General features: G+C 44.6%; 1 protein-coding gene and 1 long non-coding RNA gene across 6 annotated transcripts in view; one reads left to right on the forward strand and one right to left on the reverse strand.

Annotated features, from left to right (window-relative positions):
* Nucleotides 1-2,018: 2,018 nt before the first annotated feature.
* The window catches only part of TWIST1 (twist family bHLH transcription factor 1), a 79,949-nt gene continuing 59,721 nt past the window's right edge, over nt 2,019-22,246 (forward strand). For 2 of the 5 annotated variants that reach the window (XR_010406508.1, XR_008505258.2), the window contains exons 1-3: nt 2,019-2,987; nt 5,846-5,892; nt 18,969-19,097. Coding sequence is in view for 1 of the 5 variants with exons in the window: in XM_045864597.3 (XP_045720553.1) it covers nt 2,334-2,945 (612 nt within the window). In the remaining 4 variants the exon portion in view is untranslated. Of the gene's footprint in view, nt 2,988-3,540; nt 4,208-5,845; nt 5,893-18,968; nt 19,098-22,246 lie in introns of those variants that run through there. The other 3 variants (XR_008505257.2, XR_006788754.3, XM_045864597.3) reach the window with 2 other exon arrangements.
* On the reverse strand, nt 4,367-8,849 carry LOC123835509 (uncharacterized). Its single transcript, XR_010406509.1, has 5 exons — nt 8,785-8,849; nt 7,520-7,578; nt 7,124-7,356; nt 6,751-7,036; nt 4,367-4,507 (listed from the first exon to the last, which is right to left on the reverse strand). It is a non-coding gene; the product is annotated as an uncharacterized LOC123835509 (long non-coding RNA).

A 22,246-nucleotide genomic window follows, 5' to 3' on the forward strand; every position in this document is an offset into this window, starting at 1 on the left:
ACACTTGGTAGAGTGTGGCAGAATTTCTGCCTTACTCTCAGCTTCCAAGAGATAAAATCCTAAAGGCAGAAGACATAAACAAAAGGGTGACTTATCACAGTGCGCTTCGTTTTAAGGATACCTGCCTGCATACTATAAGTGGAGATATCCTTAATTTTCAGAAAGGATCTCATTTTAAAATAGGGTGGTGACTCTCGGGGCAGGCCAGTTGGCACGCTGTGGTCATTGTTTCTGCATATTTGTAAAAATGGTGATAGCCAAATCCCGCAAGTCGCCCCTCCCAAGAAGGCACAGCCTTGTTCGACCCCCACGGGAGAGAGAGATGCCTCTAGCCCTCACTTGCCCCAGAAGTCTGAGCCCTTCAGTCAGCTCCAGACCCCAGGGTTTCCGGACTGAAACTGTGAGCCTCAGCGAGGCAAAGCCACATGGCCTGCCCTCCAGTCGCCTGGGCTCCCTCCTCCTCCTCCCCACACCCACAGCCGCGACCCTCGGTCAGGCCCAGAATGGAGACTTTCGCTTAGCTAATTCTCCTCTGACAGGCCAGTCTGGGGAGAGCGTGAGTGGAGCTCGGCCTGCGCAGGGCACACAACCTCGGTACCCCTAAATCTCCCCCCCTGAAAACCGACTACTGCTTTTGACCTCTAGTTTGCTTTGCAACTTAACGGTGAACACGAAATGGTTATTCTATCCCAACTCGTTCCAAAAAAGAGAAACAAGTCTGGCATTGCAAAGAGGGGTTTCTCTTCTCCCCTGGCTTCCCTTCCAGCCCACCAACTTTTGTTGCCTCCTATTTGCCAGAATATGCATCACCACCCTCTTTGGGGCTCTGGGGCTCGTTGTTGTTAACGTATTCGTTAGAATGGCTTAAAATACAAAAGTGTCCAAGTAACTGGAACGCGTTTGGGTCGCACGAAGCATAATTGTCCACTCCACCTCCTAGGAATGAAGGGTGGAGAAGGTGCGTCTCACAACCATCAGCCGCGCGCGTGTTCGGGGGCTTGAACCCCATCGCACTCTCACTCTCTTAGGAGCCTACCTTTAGAGGTCACAATGTGGGGCTTTATTTGAGAGTAGGGTAGGGATGAAATGGCCACAGGGTCCTCCACCTTGGGCTGGCGGCTCAGGAGACCAGGGCTGCAGCGAAGACGCTGCACTGTCCCTCTCCGGCCCCGCTGCCTTCTCCAAGGACAGGACTGACTTCGGAGAAAGAACGAACTGTCTCTAGCACCGTCGGAGGTGTAGTCTTTTGAGTGGCAGGAAGCTTTTAGACTGGGTCACTGTGGAGGGAAAAGGAAGGCCCAGATGCTTCTCAGGGAGGGGTGAGAGCAGGCCGGGGCACAGATCCGCAGTCCCCGCGTCGCAGACACGTCTTCAAAAACGCCCACGACCTCAGGGCCAGCCACGGTGGTTTGGCCTTTGCGACTCTGGGGGCCCGTCTACCTGGCTACTGGGGGGAGCTCCGCGGTTGCCAGTTATCCTGCTACTGCCCCCACCCCCAGCAATCCCACAGCGGCCCCACGGACCTAGAGGGTACAGGGGCGAGATGAGACATCACCCACTGCGTCGAAGCTGTTGCTGCCGCTGCTGTCACAGCCACTCCGGGAGGGACTGACACCGGGGCCGAAAGGTCCCCTCCGGCCGCTTTCCGGGGCTGCGCTCGGGTGCGGGGGCGCGGCCCGCGCGCTCCGACGCGGAAGGAAATCGCCCCGCGCCCGCCTGCGGAGGGCGGCGGAGAGGGAAAGGGGAGGGCAGCAAGGAGGCGGGCAGAGGGGCCGGCCGCCCGAGCCAGGTCGTTTTTGAATGGTTTGGGAGAACGAATTGTCAGACCCTGAGGAAGGGGGGTTGGGGGGGTGGGGACGGGGAAGCGGGGCTGGAAAGCGGAAACTTTCCTATAAAACTTCGAAAAGTCCCTCCTCCCCACGTCAGGCCAATGACACTGCTGCCCCCAAACTTTCCGCCTGCACGGAGGTATAAGAGCCTCCAAGTCTGCAGCTTTCGTCCAACTCCCAGACACCTCGCGGGCTCGCCGGCACCGGCAGCGTTTCCAAGAGGCCGAGCAGGGTGTGCGTGCGGCCGTTGGGCGCCTTCTTTTTGGACCTCGGGGCCATCCACACCGTCCCCTCCCCCTCCCGCCTCCCTCCCCGCCTCCCCCGCGCGCCCTCCCCGCGGAGATCCTCCCCGTCCCTCCTCCCGCTCCCTCCTCGGCGGGCCGCACCGCCCGGGCCGGCGCCGCGCGCGGGGGAAGCTGGCGGGCTGAGGCGCCCGGCTCTCCTCCTTTTCCCGGGCCGCCCCTCTGCCCCGGGCCTGCGAGGCCGCGCGCTGCCACCTGAGAGATGATGCAGGACGTGTCCAGCTCGCCAGTCTCGCCGGCCGACGACAGCCTGAGCAACAGCGAGGAGGAGCCGGACCGGCAGCAGCCGCCGAGCGGCAAGCGCGGGGGGCGCAAGCGGCGCAGCAGCCGGCGCAGCGCGGGCGGCGGCGCGGGGCCCGGCGGGGCCGCGGGCGGGGGCGTCGGAGGCGGCGACGAGCCGGGCAGCCCGGCCCAGGGCAAGCGCGGCAAGAAGTCTGCGGGCGGCGGCGGCGGCGGCGCCGGCGGCGGCGGCGGCGGCGGCAGCAGCAGCGGCGGCGGGAGCCCGCAGTCGTACGAGGAGCTGCAGACACAGCGGGTCATGGCCAACGTGCGGGAACGCCAGCGCACGCAGTCGCTGAACGAGGCGTTCGCCGCGCTGCGGAAAATCATCCCCACGCTGCCCTCGGATAAGCTGAGCAAGATCCAGACCCTCAAGTTGGCGGCCAGGTACATCGACTTCCTCTACCAGGTTCTCCAGAGCGACGAGCTGGACTCCAAGATGGCAAGCTGCAGCTATGTGGCCCACGAGCGACTGAGCTACGCCTTCTCGGTCTGGAGGATGGAGGGGGCCTGGTCCATGTCCGCGTCCCACTAGCAGGCGGAGCTCCCCACCCCCTCGGCAGGGCCGGAGACCTAGGTAAGGACCGGCGCCTCTGCGCCCCTTCGCCCTTCCGCCGCTCAGGTGGCAGATGGACTGACGGCCGGGCCGCGGCTCCCCGTCCACCTTGCCTTCCTCACCCCCCTCTCAGCCTTCCCACCCAGCCTGGCACCGCCACCTCCAACCCCACCTCCCCTCCCCCCCCCCCCAGCGTCCCTGAAAGGCAGGTCGGTCCCCGCTAGGGAGAGGGGCATGCGCCCCGATGAGGAGTGTGCGTGTGCGTGAGTGTGCGTGACGGACAGGAGGGAAGACTGAGAGAGATTCGAGGGTCACGGGTATAAGGACGGTTTTCTTGCCAGGGCCTCCCTTTCCTTGGGCTTTAAGTTTTCGTTCTCCTTAAAACAAATGCTTCCAAATTCCACCTCCTCCTTCTTTCCGCCCACCCACTTCCTCTTGCCCTGGGGCTGAAATCCTTCCAGGTTGTTCAGCGTAATTTCTCAGTAGTGGTGATAAGAACAGTGCTCACTAGTCTTAGCAAACAGCCACGGAGACCTAAACAATAACCAACTTTCCCCCCTCTGGGTTTTTGCAGATGTCATTGTTTCCAGAGAAGGAGAAAATGGACAGTCTAGAGACTCTGGAGCTGGATAACTAAAAATAAATATATATGCCAAAGATTTTCTTGGAAATTAGAAGAGCAGAACCCAAATTCAAAGAAACAGGGCGTGGGGCGCACTTTTAAAAGAGAAAGCGAGACAGGCCCGTGGACAGTGATTCCCAGACGGGCAGCGGCACCCTCCTCACACCTCTACATTCTGATAGAAGTCTGAACAGTTGTTTGTGTTCCTTTTTTTTTTTTTTTTTTTTGACGAAGAATGTTTTTATTTTTATTTTTTCATGCATGCATTCTCAAGAGGTCGTGCCAATCAGCCACTGAAAGGAAAGGCATCATTATGGACTTTTCTCCATTTTAAAATGGTAACAACCAGAGGAATTTTAAGAACGTCTTTAGAAATAAAAATACGGGGATTAAACTGACTTGCAAAATCACAGTCAGTTAATTCCTTTTTACATTCTTCCTCTGAGAGAAAAAAAAACTTAAAATACAAAAAACAACATTCTATTTATTTATTGTTGACCCATGGTAAAATGCAAATAGATCCGGTGTCTAAATGCATTCATATTTTTATGATTGTTTTGTAAATATCTTTGTATATTATTTTTCTGCAATAAATAAATATGATTGAAAATTTTAAGAACCTTAGAGTTTGGTCTATATTTTTAAAGCTCAGGATTAAGTTGGAGGTAAATATCTACTTGTTTAACTCTGGAGGCACCCAGGAGGGAGGGGACACTAATATAAACAAAGCAGTGAAGAACGCAAATAAACTAGCTACTGACAGGCACAGGCATGTTATTTAGAAAGACAGCTTTATTATTATTCCAGTTTGGTGTTCAGTGGGCTTTGTAGCATCTATCCTTCATCTCTTATTAGGTCCCCAAACAGCAAAAACTTAAATTCGTTATTCACTTCTCTTGCTTATATTTTGAGGAGGCAGCTGTAAAACAGTTAAATGCAAATAAGCAATGTGAAGCCAGCACTATTTTCTCTTGTTACTGTATATTTTTGTCATGCCCTCCACTGTTTGTGAGATTTCTAAATAATAGGTTCATTGCACTGAAAGGATGCACGAAGTGTTATTAAAATGATCTGTATCTGTACACGTGATAAATCAGTAGGAATGCATAGAAAATAATAAAGTTAAATTCAGCCCGAAAGATAATTCCATTTACAAAGTAATTTGCCTAACTTTTTTCATGAATGAAAATGATCTTTAGTGTCATGTTTGCTTAAAAGAAGAACCAAAGTTAATATTTTTCCATATTGATGTTATCCATTCGGGAAGCATGCTCCTTCTTTAAAGAACATATAACTATGAAGTAAAATACAATAAAGAACCTGAACTTTCAGTATCTTCAGTAACTATTGGAACAATCACAATTTGAAGTACTAGAGCTATTCATTTTCTAGTGAGTTCATTAGCAAATATATTTTATTCAAAATTACATGTAATTTTTCCCTGGCTACTTAGAGGTATACAAAACCTGAAGTTAAGTAAAACAGTAACAGCAAAACAGATGGGGCTTGATTTTTATTTCATTCTGGTTATTTCTGAGCTAGGAAAACATTGGCTTTTATAACTCATATCATTAGAAGTAGTAAGTTTGTATCACTTCTTAGCTTCTACATCTAGTTGACTGCATTCAGGTGTAATCAGGGAAGCTTTCAAACTGGAAAATAATTTTGCTGTCTAATTCAAACAATGGCTATGGCAAACAAGTGTATATGAATCCAAACAGATCATGTTTGCTCAACTCAGATTGAGGTTATTATATTGCCTGAAGGTTTTTGTTTCCCTCCCACACATCATCAGAGAATGCTGACACAACAATATTGTAAATTCACTATTCTGAATATCTTAGACCATGTTTTACAAATAAGGAACCTGTAGCATTGACTTGCACACTGAGAGATTAGTGAAGGCTTGGGGAATTAATTTTTGGATTTTGATAGTCCTTTACCAAATAACTACACGAGCCGGGAAAGTGATTACGTGTGAGTGTACTTGTAGGGTGTGGGTGTGTTTGTAGTGTGTGTGTGTGTATGTGTATGTTAGAGAGAAAGAGAAAGTGTGTGTGTGTTTGGGTGTGTGTTGTGTGTGTGGGTGTGTGTGTGTAGGGTAGAAATGGAAGGTGGGTACCCTAGAAGGATGAGGGAGAGCATGAGGATGGTAATTCTCTCTTCTGTGTGTATCATCCTACCACCTCCATTTTCTAAACTGTTCATGGAGGAATCTCCTTGTTCACTAGCTTGGTATGACTATTTGATATTTCAGATTTCTTGATGTACATCAGGATGGAGCTGACCGTCATTGCTGAGAAGGTAATTTCTCTTATCTCTGATGATACAAAACCCAGAAGTTTCAAAAAAAGGTAGCCTATCATTTGCCTTTTTAAATTTTTTAATATTTTTTTGGTGTTTTATTCTCTTTACTTTGCTCATAAGGGAAAACCCTTTGGAGAAAAGCAAATGCCATATTTATGTTGCTAAACTGAAGGTAATATTTTCCCCTAGATTTTCAGGGAAATAAATAAATGAATGAATGAAAGGTGATAGATAGGTTTACTTTGAATGAGAATAATTCATGGTGGAAATTTTAAGTATTAGAATACAATTTTCAGCTTGCAGACTGTTTTTGTATTCCCAATGTCCTCCTCCATACACACGACAAGGCGAATTCTTTTTTAGAAGAGAAATAAAGCCACCTGTGTTTCTCTAGCTCTACCATTATTTCCTGTTTTCATTTTATTTTTGCTACCTATTCTTATTTAAAGGACAATTAGAATGAATTACCTCTGCTTCAGAAGTGAGAATTTAATGTGGTGGCTGGACGGGGGACTCTACCCTTGAGCCAGAATGCATTTACTGGAGTGAAAATGCTGTATAAAATTGCCTTGGGTGAATTCTAAACAACTGAGTAAGAATGTGCATATATATATATATATATATATATATATATATATTTTAAATCTTGCTTTTAATTTTGTTGAATTGATAGCCTTCAGTCATAAGAAAGCAGTAAATTTTTGTTCTCATATGAGAACATATGCACCCATTTCCCTTCTTCGTGCACACACTTGCTAAGCACATGCACAGATGATAATTCATGCACAGTTGCAGGTACCCGCCCTAAAGTGGTACTTATTATTAATAAAATAACGTTAAATAGCAGAAACTCACATACTGTGTGTACTTTTTTCCCACACTCAACAACGGCACAAGCTTCTTGCTCCTTCGGTCCTCAGGCTCATATTCATAATAGAGCTTTTTAAGGGACACTTGGCCTCTTGCAAAAAAGTCGAGCATTTTGCACATTCCACGGTTTGGCAAACTCAGAACTGGTTATTTTCTCTAGACCGGTATCAAGTTCTTCTCAGGCATATGATTTCACTTGAAGTCCTGCCCAGGAATCCTTCAAAGTGAGCGTTTGTCCCGCTCTCATGATGTCAGGCGGTTTTCCCTGCATCTGTAATTTGAAGAAAAACAAACAAACCTGCGGGGTACAAACGCCACGGAAACCCAAACAGAACTCCGTGGGGAGCGGGAGGCTCACCTGCGGCGCGCGCGGGAGGGGGGCCGCCGGCCCAGACTCCCCTGCGTGGGTGGCGGGCCGGGGCCACACGGTGGGGAGAGTGACAATGTCCGCGCCCTTCTCCGACTGCGTGGACCGCTCGGGGCCCCGCGTCTGGCCGCTGCGCCGAGGCGGCGGTTCCAAGTGTCAGCGGTAGCAGAAGGAGCCGCCACAGAGTCAGGCAAAGGCCCAACCTCCCATTTCCAGAGACAGGCCTGTATCAGTGACAAACACGGGTGGGGCGGGGGGGTCCCTCCCCCCCCCGGGGGCCACTTTTCCAGAATTTTCTGCGCGTGTGTCGTAAAGCGTGCCCCACCCCCAGCACCAGCGAAAGTGGAAGGAAAGTGCACCGACAAAGTGGAAGGAGAGCTCGGTTACCTCATGATTTCTCACAGCCGGCAACCCCACTCTTTCCCAAGAAACTTCGAATCCGAGACCTCGAAAATGCAAACAGGATTATTAATTATCCTTATTTACTGAACAGCCAAAGATAGACCCAGTAAACAGCGCATGAGATACATTTGCCATTTGCTTTTGTCCCAAGGCCCCAGGACGTGAGCCCACTTAATGTTCTTAGCAAATCAAAGCACGTGTCCTTTGAAGAAGGTGTGTAATTGGAGTTTAAGGCATGTATGGAATTCCCAGATGTCTATAAAGAGGGAAGAAGCATGTGGCAGGTCACTGGAAGGTGGGGCAGGTTAAAATCACTGGCACAAAAGTCCCCCCTTGCTAGTCTCCTTCTTTATAAAGGCCAGGGAGATCAACCTTGGGGGAACGGATGGGACGGAATCATAATGAATATCCAGCTTCTCATATCAGAGTCCTAGTAACCATGGCAAAAAGCACATGGTCAGAAAACCTCAAAGAAAACACTCAATTATAGCCGGGATTTCGTGGGCGCCCTGCAATGAGATCGTTTGGGGTTTGCTGCAGCGAAGGCCTCGAACGGCTGTCCTTCTTGTTTACGTGGACTGTTTTCTTTTCCTTCCATTTCCCGCCCCCCCCCCCAAGTTTGTGGATGTGTCTTCGTACTTACGCGTGAACAAAATTCCAGATTAGGAAAAGAAAAAGACATTTCTAAAAACATTCATCCCAAAGGCAACCTTCTTAGGGGAAGGGAGATTACGAGCAAGTGAAATTAAATTTCTGTAAACCACGCAGTTTAAACATCTACCAGATAGAGCGAACGTTCCTTTAAAGACAACCATCAGAATCAGCAGCACTCTTTTTTCATTCCACTGAAGAGTATATAGATGTATATGAGACTATGGAATCTAAGCGCGAGTTTGAATATTGCTTATTAGGCAGTTTTGTTTTGTTTTGTTTTGTTTTGTTTTGTTTTTGGTCTGAAGCCCGAATCGAAGGCAATCTGACTTTTCTCCTTGGGTCCAAGATGGTGCCCTCATTTACCTGCACGGTGGAACCAGAGGCGGGAGACGTAAGGATGGGGTCTGCCAAAGAAGCTGGCCGTGGCAAAGGTTGGCGTTGGGAGGGGGGCTATGTGGGGTCCTAGGAGGCTGGGGGCCAGAGCGTGGGGGCTGGAACAAAGCGCGCCACAGACCCCGCCACTGAGTCAGGCGGGAGGGCGAAAAGGACCCACCGGGGGTGATGCGAGTGTGACAAGTGAAAAGTTAAGCAGGTACCTGAAGGAAGTTTATCTTGCCCAGATGTTAGGGCTTTTATGAAATGTCACGTGAAGAGAACAGATGTACAATTTGCAAATGGAGCCACGCCTGTAAATACAAGGAAGGCAAATGCTTGGAGGAAAATCCAGGCATAAATCATCAACCTCCTTTTCTAGATATCTATTTTCTCCTTTAAATATTTGCTTCCGGAAAGGGAAGACACATCTTAAATCCTTAAGTGCCTCTTCCAGGAGAGGTCACAATCTTATCCCTTCCCAGCACCCGCCCATCCCCTAGGTGCCTTGGGTGCAGAGGGTTGAGGTGGCTGGCAAATCTCCACCCCCCCACACCCTCCCACCCCGCGCTTTCCTTCTTCACGTTCCCCATCCCCCACGTTTCTGTCTTGGCCTCTCGGAGACTTTTGATCCTGAGAAACGTATCCGATCTCGGTTTGGAAAAGCTGAAACTAATCAATTGCCTTTTTGAAGGGGTAGAGAGTGATAAGAGGGAAGGAATGCCAGGACTGACAGACCCTAAACCTCCAAGATGCTTGACTGGGCTGAAAGATGAGCGGGTGATCCCTCCCTCCTGGGGCCAGGACCCAGGCTCTGGGGATCTTTGCTGCCCATTGGGTAGGACTTTTAAGAAGTTAAATTATCGGTTTGATTGAGGATTCTTAAAAATCACATGTACAAATAAGGAAGGAAGAAGCTCAGTTCATAAACAAAATTAAAATGAATTAGTAGTTGCCCAGTTGTGGAAGACAGTCCAATTCCTTTCTCTGTTCTAAGAGAGATGTTCATAGAGGCTATTGTGAATATTAACGGGTGGCTCAGGCCTGGATCTCTGCACACATTAAGGTTTTAAATATTTGTTGACAATACTTTTAAGACTGTACATTAAATGACTGAACTGTTCTGTGGCTCTTCATTTAAATGCAACATTATTCCTAAGTCACTGTTACACTGACAATTGCACCTGGCTTATAGTTATTTTATAGCTGCCCATACACCTCTGTATTTAAAAAAAAAAAATTAAAAGTTGGGGTATTTTCTTCCACAATATTAAATCTAAATTTACTGTCAGAGTTTTTATTAATCCTCTTTGGGTTTCCAAAGAATTGAAATAAATTCAAAATGATCACATTAGCTTTAAGGGTGACAGTTTTAAAAATGCGCAAGACCAGATAAACAGACACATCTTTTCTCTCTATGGCATTTAATCTAAATACCCATCCAGCGTCCCTGAAGGAACTTTACGTGGATTTATTACCTCTGGGTACATATCATATCTGGTTATGGCCCCCGAAGCATCCTGGAGGAAGACCTCAGATCCTGCGCCTCTGGGTTTGCCTAGCCAAGATGAATGTTGGGTTGAACTGCCAACACCCTGACTCTGACATGTTACTTTGGGGCCTCCAGACCTCCATTTCTAAACCTACTACTGGACACAATAGTCCAAATTTCTTTTCCTCTTTTGTTTCTGAAACTTAACACCAAATCAAAGAATTGTTACTATTGTTGAAAGCAACATGCAGCAGAAAGAGACCGAGTCAATACTGCATTTTAGTAATGATAATGAATCCTTCAGAGAGGTATGCTGATGCACCCCCTACAACCTTGTTCCATTCCTGGGCAGAATCCTACCTTCCAGAGCAGCATTCTTTACTTTAAAAATGTCCTTATAAATCCCTCTTCCATTATGACAGAAGGAAACTTCTGTTAGTCTCTTGCGAAGGTTGCCTCTCGCCTCATTCCACCCTTGACTTTTCTTGCTACCCCCCATCAACACACACCTTCTAAAACTTTTAACTTTGTAACATATTAAAGAGACCTGGAGCAGAGAATCCTTCTTCCTCTTCTCTCCAGGCCTCGACTGAGTGAAACTTAAAACACATCTCATAGATCAGTTTTCCTTCTCTGAAGTTAGGCACAGTCCACGACCCGGATTTTCAAATAGCGCAGGCTGGAGTCTGCAATATTTAATCCAGTCAGCTATTAAATGTCCTCCGGCTAAATCAAGAGTATAAGAATCCGTAGTGGGATAATGATACCAAGAGCAGTTTGGTAAAGGAAAGGGGGGCTGGGAGGGGGCACGAACTGCAGGGATCCTTTGATTTGGAAAATCCTGTTTTTAGAACTCCTGTCAGAGTAATAACAAAGCAAAGAGACATGAAAGAGCAGCTCTTTGTTCCAGGATATGGTTTTAATGAAATACTACTAACACACACACACACACACACACACACACGAAAAGAAAAGAAAAAGAAAAAGAAAAGATCTATTAATAACCGCTTCTGAGACTCCGCTTTTCCTTTACCTATTAGGGACTAGAAGGCGCGCAACGTGACCCCCTCTCCCCCTTTTCTGCCGCCTCCTTCCCTCCCTGGTTAAGCCGACGTGATTGTTCTGAAGAGTCCCGGCCCGCACAGAGCCCCGGACCACACTGCCCTCCGCATCCCGGGTCCACGTCCCTTCTTTTAGCAAAGCCAGCCCCCGCGGGAACTTGACTGCCAGGGCTTTGCCTTCTCCCTTCCCAAGGCGGGTACCCGCACTTTGGGAGCTAGTTCTTCTGGTCCCTGGCTGGAGGCCTTCATAGAACCCCAACACATGTGGCACCAAGGGGATAGCGTGCCCCAAATCTGCCTGCCTTGGCTCCCAACTGACCCTGCCCAGCGCTTTTTTGTTGACTTAAAACATCCGGAGGGACTGCAACTAATAGAGCGAACGGGGCTGGGGGTAGGGGAGGGTAGCGAAGAGGCAGGGGGTGGGGAATCACCAGAGAAAAAGCAACAGCATTTGGGAAGGGGGGAGCAAGCTTTTAGGCAGCGGGAACGAGGCATTTTAGCAGCCGCGTCTGTCATCTGTAACAGTGGACAGATAAAAACCGTCCCAGATCAAAGAGGTTCGTTCATAAATCACCCGTAAGAAATGGATTGTGAGGAGTAAAAGACACGTGTCGAATAATCTCAACCCTGCAGTCAACTAGCTGCCAGCGCCTTTCCTAAGGCCCCCTCTCGCGGTACCCGTGCAGCGAGCGCGTCTCCGGGAAGGGAATGTATGTGGGGGGACGTCTCTCCATGCTAGTACCCCCCACCCCCCCCCCCACACGCCAACCTCCTACCCTCCACCCCGCCGCCCCCTAGCTTCCGCCTTAGACGCCCGGCTGGGCCATCCCTGCTCCAGACTTGAGATTTCAATACAATCGGTTGACTCTGGATTGACCAAGGAAGTCGGGGTAAAAAATGGAGTTTTTTCATTTCTGAGGCAAGAAAGTTGCTCTCTCAGAATCTTAGACATCTACCCTTCGAGGTCCCCTCTTTGTGTCCTTGTCCCTCTGCTGATCGCTCTTGAGAGAACTCGGAAATTAACGGTGTTATGGTGCAAATGTAACGCAGCCCGGAGAGGGAGTTCAGCGAGAGCAGAAATTGCCTGGGCGGGTGTTTTCTGTTCGGAGTTTTCGAAGTTTCGGACGAACAGTGCTTCGCACTGAAGTTTGCCGCACTAGTGCAATCTGTAAAAAGCACTTGCTGTCTCTACACTAGGACAAAGTGAATTCTCTTTCTCCCGCTCCCACCTCCCCAGCTCGGGACTCTCTCACACCTGCTTCTCTCTTGGTTGAAAAAACTAGCGAAAGCCAATGTCCAGTCCCGCGTTCTAAACTCTCCAGCCAGCTGTTCGGGGGACCCCAGAAACGCGTAATGGGCGAGTTGAGAAAAGCTGTGGTTGGCCATCCCCGAGAAAGCAGTTGACAAATCTAAGACAAGACAGAGCTTGTGAATTTGTGCGGGGGATTTACAGCGACAAATGCCTCTTATTCCTTCCTTCTCTCTCAGTTTTAGCATCCTCCAGATAAGTAGGATTTTGCTTATAATAGGTGTTTATGGTTCCAGGAATTGCACTTTGATCTAGGATTTTGGGGGTGGAGTGTCTAAGGGGTCTCTAGACGCTTGTCTGATTTGAATGCTTTTCAGGATGATTTATGGCAAAAGGCTCCTTTCTGACACTTCCAGATGCCAAAGCTCTTACCTTCCAGGAAAGGGTGAGGGAAACCTGCTTCCAATAGCCGCGAGGATGGGGGCCGGCGCGCCTACCGCGCCACCCTGCGGGTCACCTTAAGCTGACAGTATGCACCTCTAGCCTTCTTCTTGAGCAGCTGAGAACCTTTCCCCGCCTTACAACTGAGGAGGAGGGAGAGACCTTCTTTTTTGATGACCAAGCTACGGAGGGAAACCAAGTCACCGTTGTAAAGTTAGTCTCTTGCAGTTAACTCTATTTTATGCAATTAACCACCTGCTCCCGCCCGGTTGGCGGTTTGGTGTTAATGCGATCTGACCCCCAATTGTGAAGCGGGTCGGGAATAAGCCCTCCGTTGGGACCCCTGGTGGTTTCACCCGCCGGCCTAAGCCTCTGGCCGAAGCCGCGTGGATCGAAATCCTGGTTCCCGCGGGGCGGAGGCCGGGGCAGAGCTCAGAAGCTGCCGGGGCCTCGGGGCGGGGTGGGAGGAGGGGGGGCGATGTCTTTCCGAAAGCTCCCCGCAGTCTCAGGACGGTGAGGCGAGGCCAGGAAAAATAACCTTCCCGACTCAATTACTGCGAGCTCCACCGTGAAGCTGAAAAGCTGAAATGTGCGCCGCTGCAGGGGGGCAGGTCAGACAGGGCGGACACTATTGCGATTTTAGGGGACCCCCTAGGGCCCGCGGAGCTGAGAACGCGCTGAAGACATTTGTCAACCTGAAGCTAAAGGTGGGCCCGACCCGCAGTAGCCTCCAGCAGACGCTTTTCCCAGTGGAATCGACGTTTTCCAGCCACTTCTTCGAAATGTAGCAGACTGGGGACTGGGGAGGAGGAACTTTGTTTTCTTTCTTCTTTCCCAAGGTGAAGGCAAATCAAGGAAGGAATTAGCCGCGCAGGTTGAAGACCATCGCTGAGGAGGGTCGAGGCCAGGGCACCGCTAGAAAATGTCTGCTTACAGAGGAAGGTTTAGCCCTGAGTGATATTCTGGTTATTTGCTTAGAATCCCACAAGGCTGGGAATCTGTGATATTTGGGGGAAGAGTGTCTGACTATTTCAGTCTTTCTTTGACGAGTCTCCACACTCCCTCCTCCCAAGTCCCTTCGAGATCAGTAACTTGAAGGTCAGCAGTTTGCTTTCCCATTTGAGAAGTAAGGCTGATTTCCTGGGTGAAAGAGAATGGATTAACTCAAGAACCTGTAAAAAAAAAAAAAAAAGTATTTTCCAATATACAAGCTTTCTTCATTCTTTATAACATTACAAAACAAAAAACCAGATCAGAGTTCATGGTTTATGCAGAAACGATCCTGATTTGATAAGCTTAATCATATGACAAAAGACATACCGATTATTCCCCTCTTCTCTAAGGGCAGCCTGAGAGTTTTTGAAAGTCACTGCCTTTTTCCTAGAGTTCCAATCACTACATCAAAAGATTCAGGTCACCTCTTGTCTTTTCTTTATGTATATATTCAAGAGCATAAAAATATTAAATAAAAAACTTTTCCAACTTCAAACCTATCAAATGTTTAACAGCTGAAGGATATTCATCTTTAGGAGGCAGGCCAAAATGTCAATAAAAATTTAATTATTTCTGAAACATATGGGAGCACTTACAAGACCCAAAATGTGATACTAAGTATTGATATTGAGAGGAAACCAAACAATATACTTTCATATTTGCTGGTCAAGACCTTATACCCTGAAAAAGTTCCACAAGCCGCAGAAATTTTTATTCTTCCTGACAGGGTTTCTAAAACTAGCATGAAAGACAGGTTGGTGGTCAAAGGGGTCATCTGTATTCTGTGTAAGGAAAAATTAGTTTTGAACTCTTATGTGTTAGGCATTTGTTTTCTATAGAAAACCGTCAGTGATGTCTATGATAGCAAATAGTACTCCAGTAGGTGATGGAAGGAAGTGCACATTGGTGTGGCCATTTTTTATTTTTAACAGCTACCATGAATTGCTTTTCTGAAATGTTTCATCCAAACATTCTTTCTAGCTTATAATTCTGCCATGTTGAGAGCTAGACCTTTATGCTGGAAGGTGACATGGATGGTATTATTTCTGTAGTTGGCTGTGATCAACAAGACTGATATGCAACTTGGAATAATCTCCAAAATATAATTAGGGTCTCTTAGGTAGCTACTTTTTCCACTGATGAGCTTTAGCTTATTTTTCACTCACAGCTTCCATAGGACTTTTGTTATCTAAAAAATGACATCAAACTTTAACTGTTGAATTGCAGGTTAATTTGTTGGTCAGCTGCTACTTTTGGACAAACCCCCTGATAAACCCTGATAGTTGGTTTGATTTTGTTGTCATCATTTCCAGTTTTCCTTGTGGTTCACTTCACAATGCCTTTAAGAGTTTCTTTGGGTACCTGGTTTTCTGCTTCCCTAGACAAGAGGTTCTCAGTGTCAACATTAGCCTGATGGTGATTTACATACCTTCCTTGACTGATAACCCATTTAATTTACAGTGAAGGACTGTGGAGTCCAAAGTGTTCAAAATATTTGACCAAGACTAACTGGGCCTAGTCTGTGCTCCTTTCTCTACTTGGGAGCATGGTTTCAAAATTTTAAGCAGGAGAGTAAAATCCAGAATTGGCCTGAGTATAAGAACTACCCATTTTCGGGGCCCCTGGGTGGCTCAGTCGTTAAGCGTCTGCCTTCAGCTCAGGTCATGATCCCAGGGTCCTGGGATCGAGCCCCGCCTCGGGCTCCCTGCTCGGCGGGAAGCCTGCTCCTCCCTCTCCCACTCCCCCTGCTTGTGTTCCCTCTCTCGCTGTATCTCTCTCTGTCAAATAAATAAAATCTTTAAAAAAAAAAAAAAAAGAACTACCCATTTTCTTCTAGCTGATCAACTATTCCCCAAGGCTCACCCTTTTTCTCTTTTACTACAGTTTTGCATAAACAAAGCAGATAACAGGACCATGACTGTCTGTCAGTAAGTGAGGCTGGACACCTCTTTGTGTATAGATATAACACCTGGTAAACTGTAAAAATCAGCATCCTATTTAGCTGTTTTATCCTTTCATTTCCTAAGAATGAAAATGGATATGTCTTTATTTTTACTAAAAATTCTAATAGTAATATTATGAATATGAATATTAAATTATGATTTATGAATTATTTTATTTTGATTTTTACAATTATTGATACAAAGCGTTGTTTGTGGAAAAATGCCCCAAGACCATTATTTTTGCCTCTTATAAGGACAGTTACCACTAAGAATACTCTTATGCATTCAAGACTTGGAAAAAGAAAGATAATTTAACTAGCATGTGCAGAAACTGTTTGTTGGATAGAAAAACCAGGAGTGTAGTTTGCCCCATGGAGTGATTATGGAATGAAGCAGAACCAAAGGAGAGTGATCATAAGTGGGTTTTCCTACTCTGCGAATGATCCCAGAGGCCTTTTCAATTTGCAATCTGTGATGCTGTTCTTATGACTGACATGCTTTCCTAGTGGGTTTTGTTTTCATGAGTTACTGATGCAAAGAACAATTTGAAATCAAGTTGCAGGTAGCCCAGTTCTGAAAAGTAACACCCTATGTAAAGAGTGTGTGAACTTCCTTGCGTGTAGAGCCACGAGTGACTGTCATTTGCTGTGAAAGATCTACTCACTTGTCTGATCGCCCAGCTAGAGTTAAGTATCATGTAGATCTGCAGAGGCAATTTCGAAATGTTCACTCTTCCCCAACCACTTTTCCCCAAGTGGCAGGCTGCGTGGGTGGCCACCGTGACACTGCCTTCAATTAAACAAACGCATGATTATTCAGTCAACAAACACTTCTTGGGGGCCTCTCTAAAGTCCGAAGACTATGTAGAAGTGACTGGGTCATGTTCATCATAACAAACAAAGGAACCTCTAATCACAGAAGGTTGGTCTCACCTGTGGATATTTGCTGCATGTGTGCTGAAGTCCCCAACAAGAGGTTTTCTTTGATATTCTGGGGTGGTGCAGAAAATTAGGGCCCCCCTACCTGTGGAAGAATAGAAGTGGAGAGGCAAAAGTGGTTCACTCTGCATTAAGCGTTCTCAGAGTGGAAACTTTAGAACAGAGAGTAAAAGTGACTCTAAGAACATTTTTTTCGAAGATTTTATTTATTCACTTGAGACACAGAGAGATAGAGAGCATGCGCAGGGAGAGAGGCAGAGGGAGAGGGAGAAGCAGGCTCCCTGCTGAGCCAGGAGCCTGATGTGGGGCTCGATCCCAGGGTCCTGGGATCATGACCTGAGCTGAAGGCAGATGCTTAACCATCTGAGCCACCCAGGCGCCCCTATAGGAACATTTTCTTTTGGCCTTTGCTACTTTTCTTTCTTTCCAATGCACATTCTGTAGCAACATCCTATAGATTATAGCTGCTTATTAGATTTTAAGCTTTTTGTGCCTAGCCAGCTCACTAGTAGAATCCCAGCATTTTACTTAGCACCTGTCACATCACATTTTTGTTGATTTGAAAATCACCATTATACTATTAGGGAAACTGAGGCAGAGAGGCAGAATTCACATCTAAAAGAACTTCCCCCCAAAGGACAATATGACAGTCTCATACTATGATGGTGGGATAATTCATATACTTACCTCTCAGGTTTAGAACGAAAACCCAAATAAGCACAAAATAAGACATGTATTAAAACATTGAGATTCAGGCATTCATTTTAACTTAAGTATTTTAGAGTGTCTTTCTGTATGGAGCCCACAGCTGTCATTTGCCTATATGATTTCTTCGTGTGAAGAAGTAAAGGGATCCCTTTCTTCCAGGGTTTATGGCTTGTCTATCAGAGCAGGGCTGATGTCAGGCCCCATTACCCCATGGAACGAGTGCCCTTGTTCAATGAACGTCCCTCACAACCGTGGGTAGCAGCCTTGGCACCTCAAAGGCAGTAATTGTCAAATTTAATAAGAAATCTGGCTTGCTTGTTATCAGTACATTTTCATGTCTATGAAATTGGTTCCACTTGATTTCTGTCCAAGACCCAAATACAGAGTTTCCACATGTGCTTCTTAACCAAACGGGGGCAGTTTATCCAGAAGGGTCTCCCCTTCTGCTCTATCCAGTTAGAGTTCCATTTTCCTATATTCCTGGGCTATACAGAGCTCTACATTACCCCATCACCTCCTAAAACAGTATGAACACTGGTAACTAAATGGTGTATGTCAATCAGTTTCTACTGAACAACTGAAACTCCAAGTTACTTCCTTATTGCATATATATGCATATATTATTCCAAACCCAAGAGTGGCAGTTTAGAGATTTAAATATAATTGATTGTGAATTGAAAAGAGGTATTCTAAAACTATTTTAAATTCGGCATGATTAGTATGAATGGAGAAAGCTGCGTCTCCACCCCCATTCTTCTCCTGCCTTCCCCTCACTCCAGGGATGCGGTGAACTTGTATAATTTAAGGCAGGTGGTCCACGTAGTAGGCTGACCACAGAGGATGAGAGAGTGTGCATTTGATACCCTGACTTCTGCTCTTTAATAGACTTTAAATACACTATGACTATTATTTGGCTTTTGGCTATTACATTTATTTTCACTTTCTTTCAAAGGCTTCTCTCTTTCATTTCGTCATTTTCCACACACTGAAATGCAACCCAGGTCCAATGGCACCAAGTAGAGAATTTATCTATATTGTCATCAAACTAAATGCAAACGAAATATCAAAGGGGGGCAGAGGGCACCACTATGTTTGGCTCTTGAATGCTGACAGAAAATGCATGCATTTTTCTTTGCCTAGGTAATAACAATACTTTATTTTTATATAAAGCCTTTCATCTGAGAATCTCAGAGGCCTTCAAGATGCCGTTTGGGTCTGGCATTCTTCAATGGGCTGCCCTTTGTCTCTTGCAGTAAGGAAACATTCCTGCTGGATGCAGCTTCACAACTGAGCTTGCACTTGAGTGTGCGCATTCAGGGGTCCAAGGGCACTGAGTGTTTCTTGAATAGATCAAACAAATGACCAGTTATGACATTCGCAAAACAACCCTGAGAGGAAGATGGTGGCCAAGGCGATTATCTAATTTGCAGATGGAGCAGTTGTGACACAGCAGGTTAAGTGACTCACCTGAGGGCACACAGTGGAGTCTTTGTTACTGCTGGAAACAGTAGTGACATCTACCAGACCATTAGCATGGCTGTGTTTTCTCTGACATCCCACCTATCTGCTCCTTGCCCTTGCAGGATGAAAATCTCCAAGAAATGGCACCTTGTGCACATAAAAAGAGGTTCGAATGCAAGGAAGAAGAATAGAGTAGCAACTTTGGAAATGTTTAAGACAAAGAAATGCGTGGGCCTTCTTCAGAAAAATCAGTGAGTCTAAAATATAAAAGAAATATCCCTTGCACATAGAAAGTGGAAGTATGATCTTTAAATTCCATTCCTTATAAGTAAGAGAGCATGTGTTGATCTCAGCTAGGAAGCATAGATTTAATGTGATATGTGTTTATGTATGTGTGTATATGTATACATATATATGTATATATATGTAAATTATTTAAGCCATTTGCACATTTTAACACTTAAAAGAATTTTTCATTTATATCGTACTTATAACTATCTTTTTCTTTCCTGGAATTTTGTTTTGCTCATCATTTCAAGCACAGTCACTGGCTTCAACATCACAGTTATTAAACTGAAAGAGCCTTGCATCTGGATTATTCCTTGGCATCACTACGTGATTTACAGTTAACTCCATGTTTGACAATTCTGACTGTGATATGCCACTTAACATTTATGTTTTAATATCTTCTTAGGACACCATCTCATAATTTACTTTTACTTTTAAAATTCAGTGGGGCAGGGATCCCAACTCTGCTTTTGCAAGTAAAGTCACTTCTGGATTTTATTCCAGAGGGAGTATGTATATATTTTTTTAATAGAGAGGACTTCATAATAAATGAGACTATAGTTTTCATCTGAGAATAATTGTGCGTTTGAAACAAAATAATTTATTAAACAAAACACTTAATTTGTTTTGTTTTTCTTTCCTTCATCTTATATTCCTTTTGAGTTTCTAATGCGAAACCTATCTTTCCAAGTGAAGGATTATTACCAAAAGCAAAAAAAAAAAAAGCTCTGGAGTAATTCTAGTATCATACATCCTGAAGCTGTCATTAGTCCATCTTACTGTCAGTTTTATATAAAAAGAAAAATATCTTGGGTGTGTATCTTCCTATTTTTCTAAATTTAGAAATTCTCAGGTCCAAGATATGTAATTTAGAAAGTTTAGGAAAAGCTGTTCTTTATATAACATTGGTTTTACCATATCGGGGGTAGAAATCTCTGTGATATGCCCATTTTCTTTATCTGTACATACCATCTAGGTTCTCAGCTTAGTTTTGATCTGCTCCAGAAGAAATATGCATAAACAAGCAGCCGTAATGATGAAAAGAAGTTAAAAACTTGATGATCTTATATTGCCTGAGTTTGAGAGTCTAGAATCTGTACTGCATCTTGTCATTATCAGTCTCTCTCTTCCATGAAATCTCCACTGCTTCTTGCTCTCTCTACAAATGAAGCCACATTGGAGAAAGAAGGTGAAGTTTCAGCAACATGAAATGATGAAAGATGCTTAAGATTTTTTCCTGCTTTATTAAATAATCTAAGCATGGTTTTTGCTCTTCTGTCTCTTAAATAGAGCAATCGAACCCTGAATGCTGGCCTTTTTTGTTGGCATATGTATCTTTGTTTTGAGGTTATGAGGTCTTCTTGCATTATTGATTTTGCCCTAAATGAAAGTTCCATTTCTGATATGTAGTTGAGTTAGTTTAAGGTATAAATGAAAAGAGAAGAACAAGTCTAGTCTGAGCTCCGCCACTTATTCGCTGTGTAATTTGCCAATTAACTGAATTTATCTGGGCATCAGATTCTCTAAGATTGAAGAGAATGGTAGATTACATCACAAGCATTATCATTCTGTCATTCTATGATCTAATATCTCTGATGATCCTTCAATAAAATACAGTTTTAAATTACCATTGCAAACTAACTTATCAAGACATTTTCTGTCAGATGCCAAATTTAAATCTATAAGATCGATTAAAATGTTGTATTTTCTAAAAAAATCTAACTTAAAAATTGTGAAATAAAGCATTATTTAAAAATCCAAAAACTCATTCTAAATTCAAATTACTAGAGTTAAAAAATAAAAACTCAAAATCTGGGAGCAAATGCAAAAGCAGTGATGATAAGTCAACATCTCTGCTTTTAAAAGTCATTTGCTAATAGTTTAACTACTATTTCCTTGTTAAAGGAAAGTATTTGTTGTTTATCCCTTAAATCAAAGATTATTTCTATCTTAAATCATTCATAAGATATCTTTACTAGTCAATATTAATCTTATTCAGTAATTCATAGCGATGTTATATGTCTATGAGACACAATGAGTATATGTGTTTACTTACAATTATGATGCTTATTACTGGTAATGAAAATGATAAATACAGGAATGTAACTGGCTTCGAGGCTTCTTTAAAGCATTAGTTTGCAATTCTTCATCAAAATTTCCTTTTTCACGTATGACATCAAAGTAAGGGTTTATAACTTGAAACTTTTTTTAGGATTCATTCTCTGAAGTATTTCTGTTTCTTGTTTTGTTTTGTGGTCACTAACCACAGAGAAATTTGTCTTTTTTACATACGCTGGAAATAATTTACTGCTTTTAGAAATATTAAACCACAAAAAAAAAACCCCCCACAAATGTTAAAGAAACATTATGGGTCTGCCGAAGCCCTCAAAAAGCCAGGAAATTGAGAGTTAATGCAGAAACTCCGATCTGGCTCTATGTCCAAGGGACTTTAGACCTTTGAAGAATGACAGGTAGCACCCAGCCCACATACAAGCAAATATTAAAAAACAAAAACAAAAACAAAAAAACACAGTATTGACAGGAGGATGTGGTAGAGGGCACACATGATTACTGCAATTTATCTGAGACATTAATATTCACATTGACTTACTATCAAATAATACTCTTCATAAACACCAATTCTTGCCTAAACTTGATCCATAGAGAAAAATCGTAAATTCAGTAGTCTTCTAAAATGACAATGCAGATTTTGATCTGTGGTAGAGATGTATCTAACGGTATGAACTTGACAAAAATTATATTCTCCAGTGAATTTTTAGAAGTAATATTCACTTGGACAGTCTTTGCATTTGGTATATGGAGAAACAATGCTTTTGAGTGCATCTATTTTACTGATTTTACTTAAGAGGCCAGAGATCCAGGTTATTCACACAGATTAGGTCCCAGGAAATAAAGTCTCCTGTATGTACGCAACACAGAAGGCAAAAGTTCAATGGCTGTAGTGTATATGTATATTTTATAAGTGATGTTCTTCAAACATTATCTTACATATAATCACGTAGAAACTGAAATTCATAAATCAATTAAGAGCAAATTTCTATTGATGAAAATATTTAATCCAGTTTGTAATTACACTGTATTGAATTGATTT

The sequence above is a fragment of the Mirounga angustirostris genome, unplaced genomic scaffold (assembly GCF_029215605.1).
Source record: "Mirounga angustirostris isolate CCGP_5_RB_7025 unplaced genomic scaffold, mMirAng1.0.hap1 SCAF_12, whole genome shotgun sequence".
NCBI lineage: Eukaryota > Metazoa > Chordata > Mammalia > Carnivora > Phocidae > Mirounga > Mirounga angustirostris.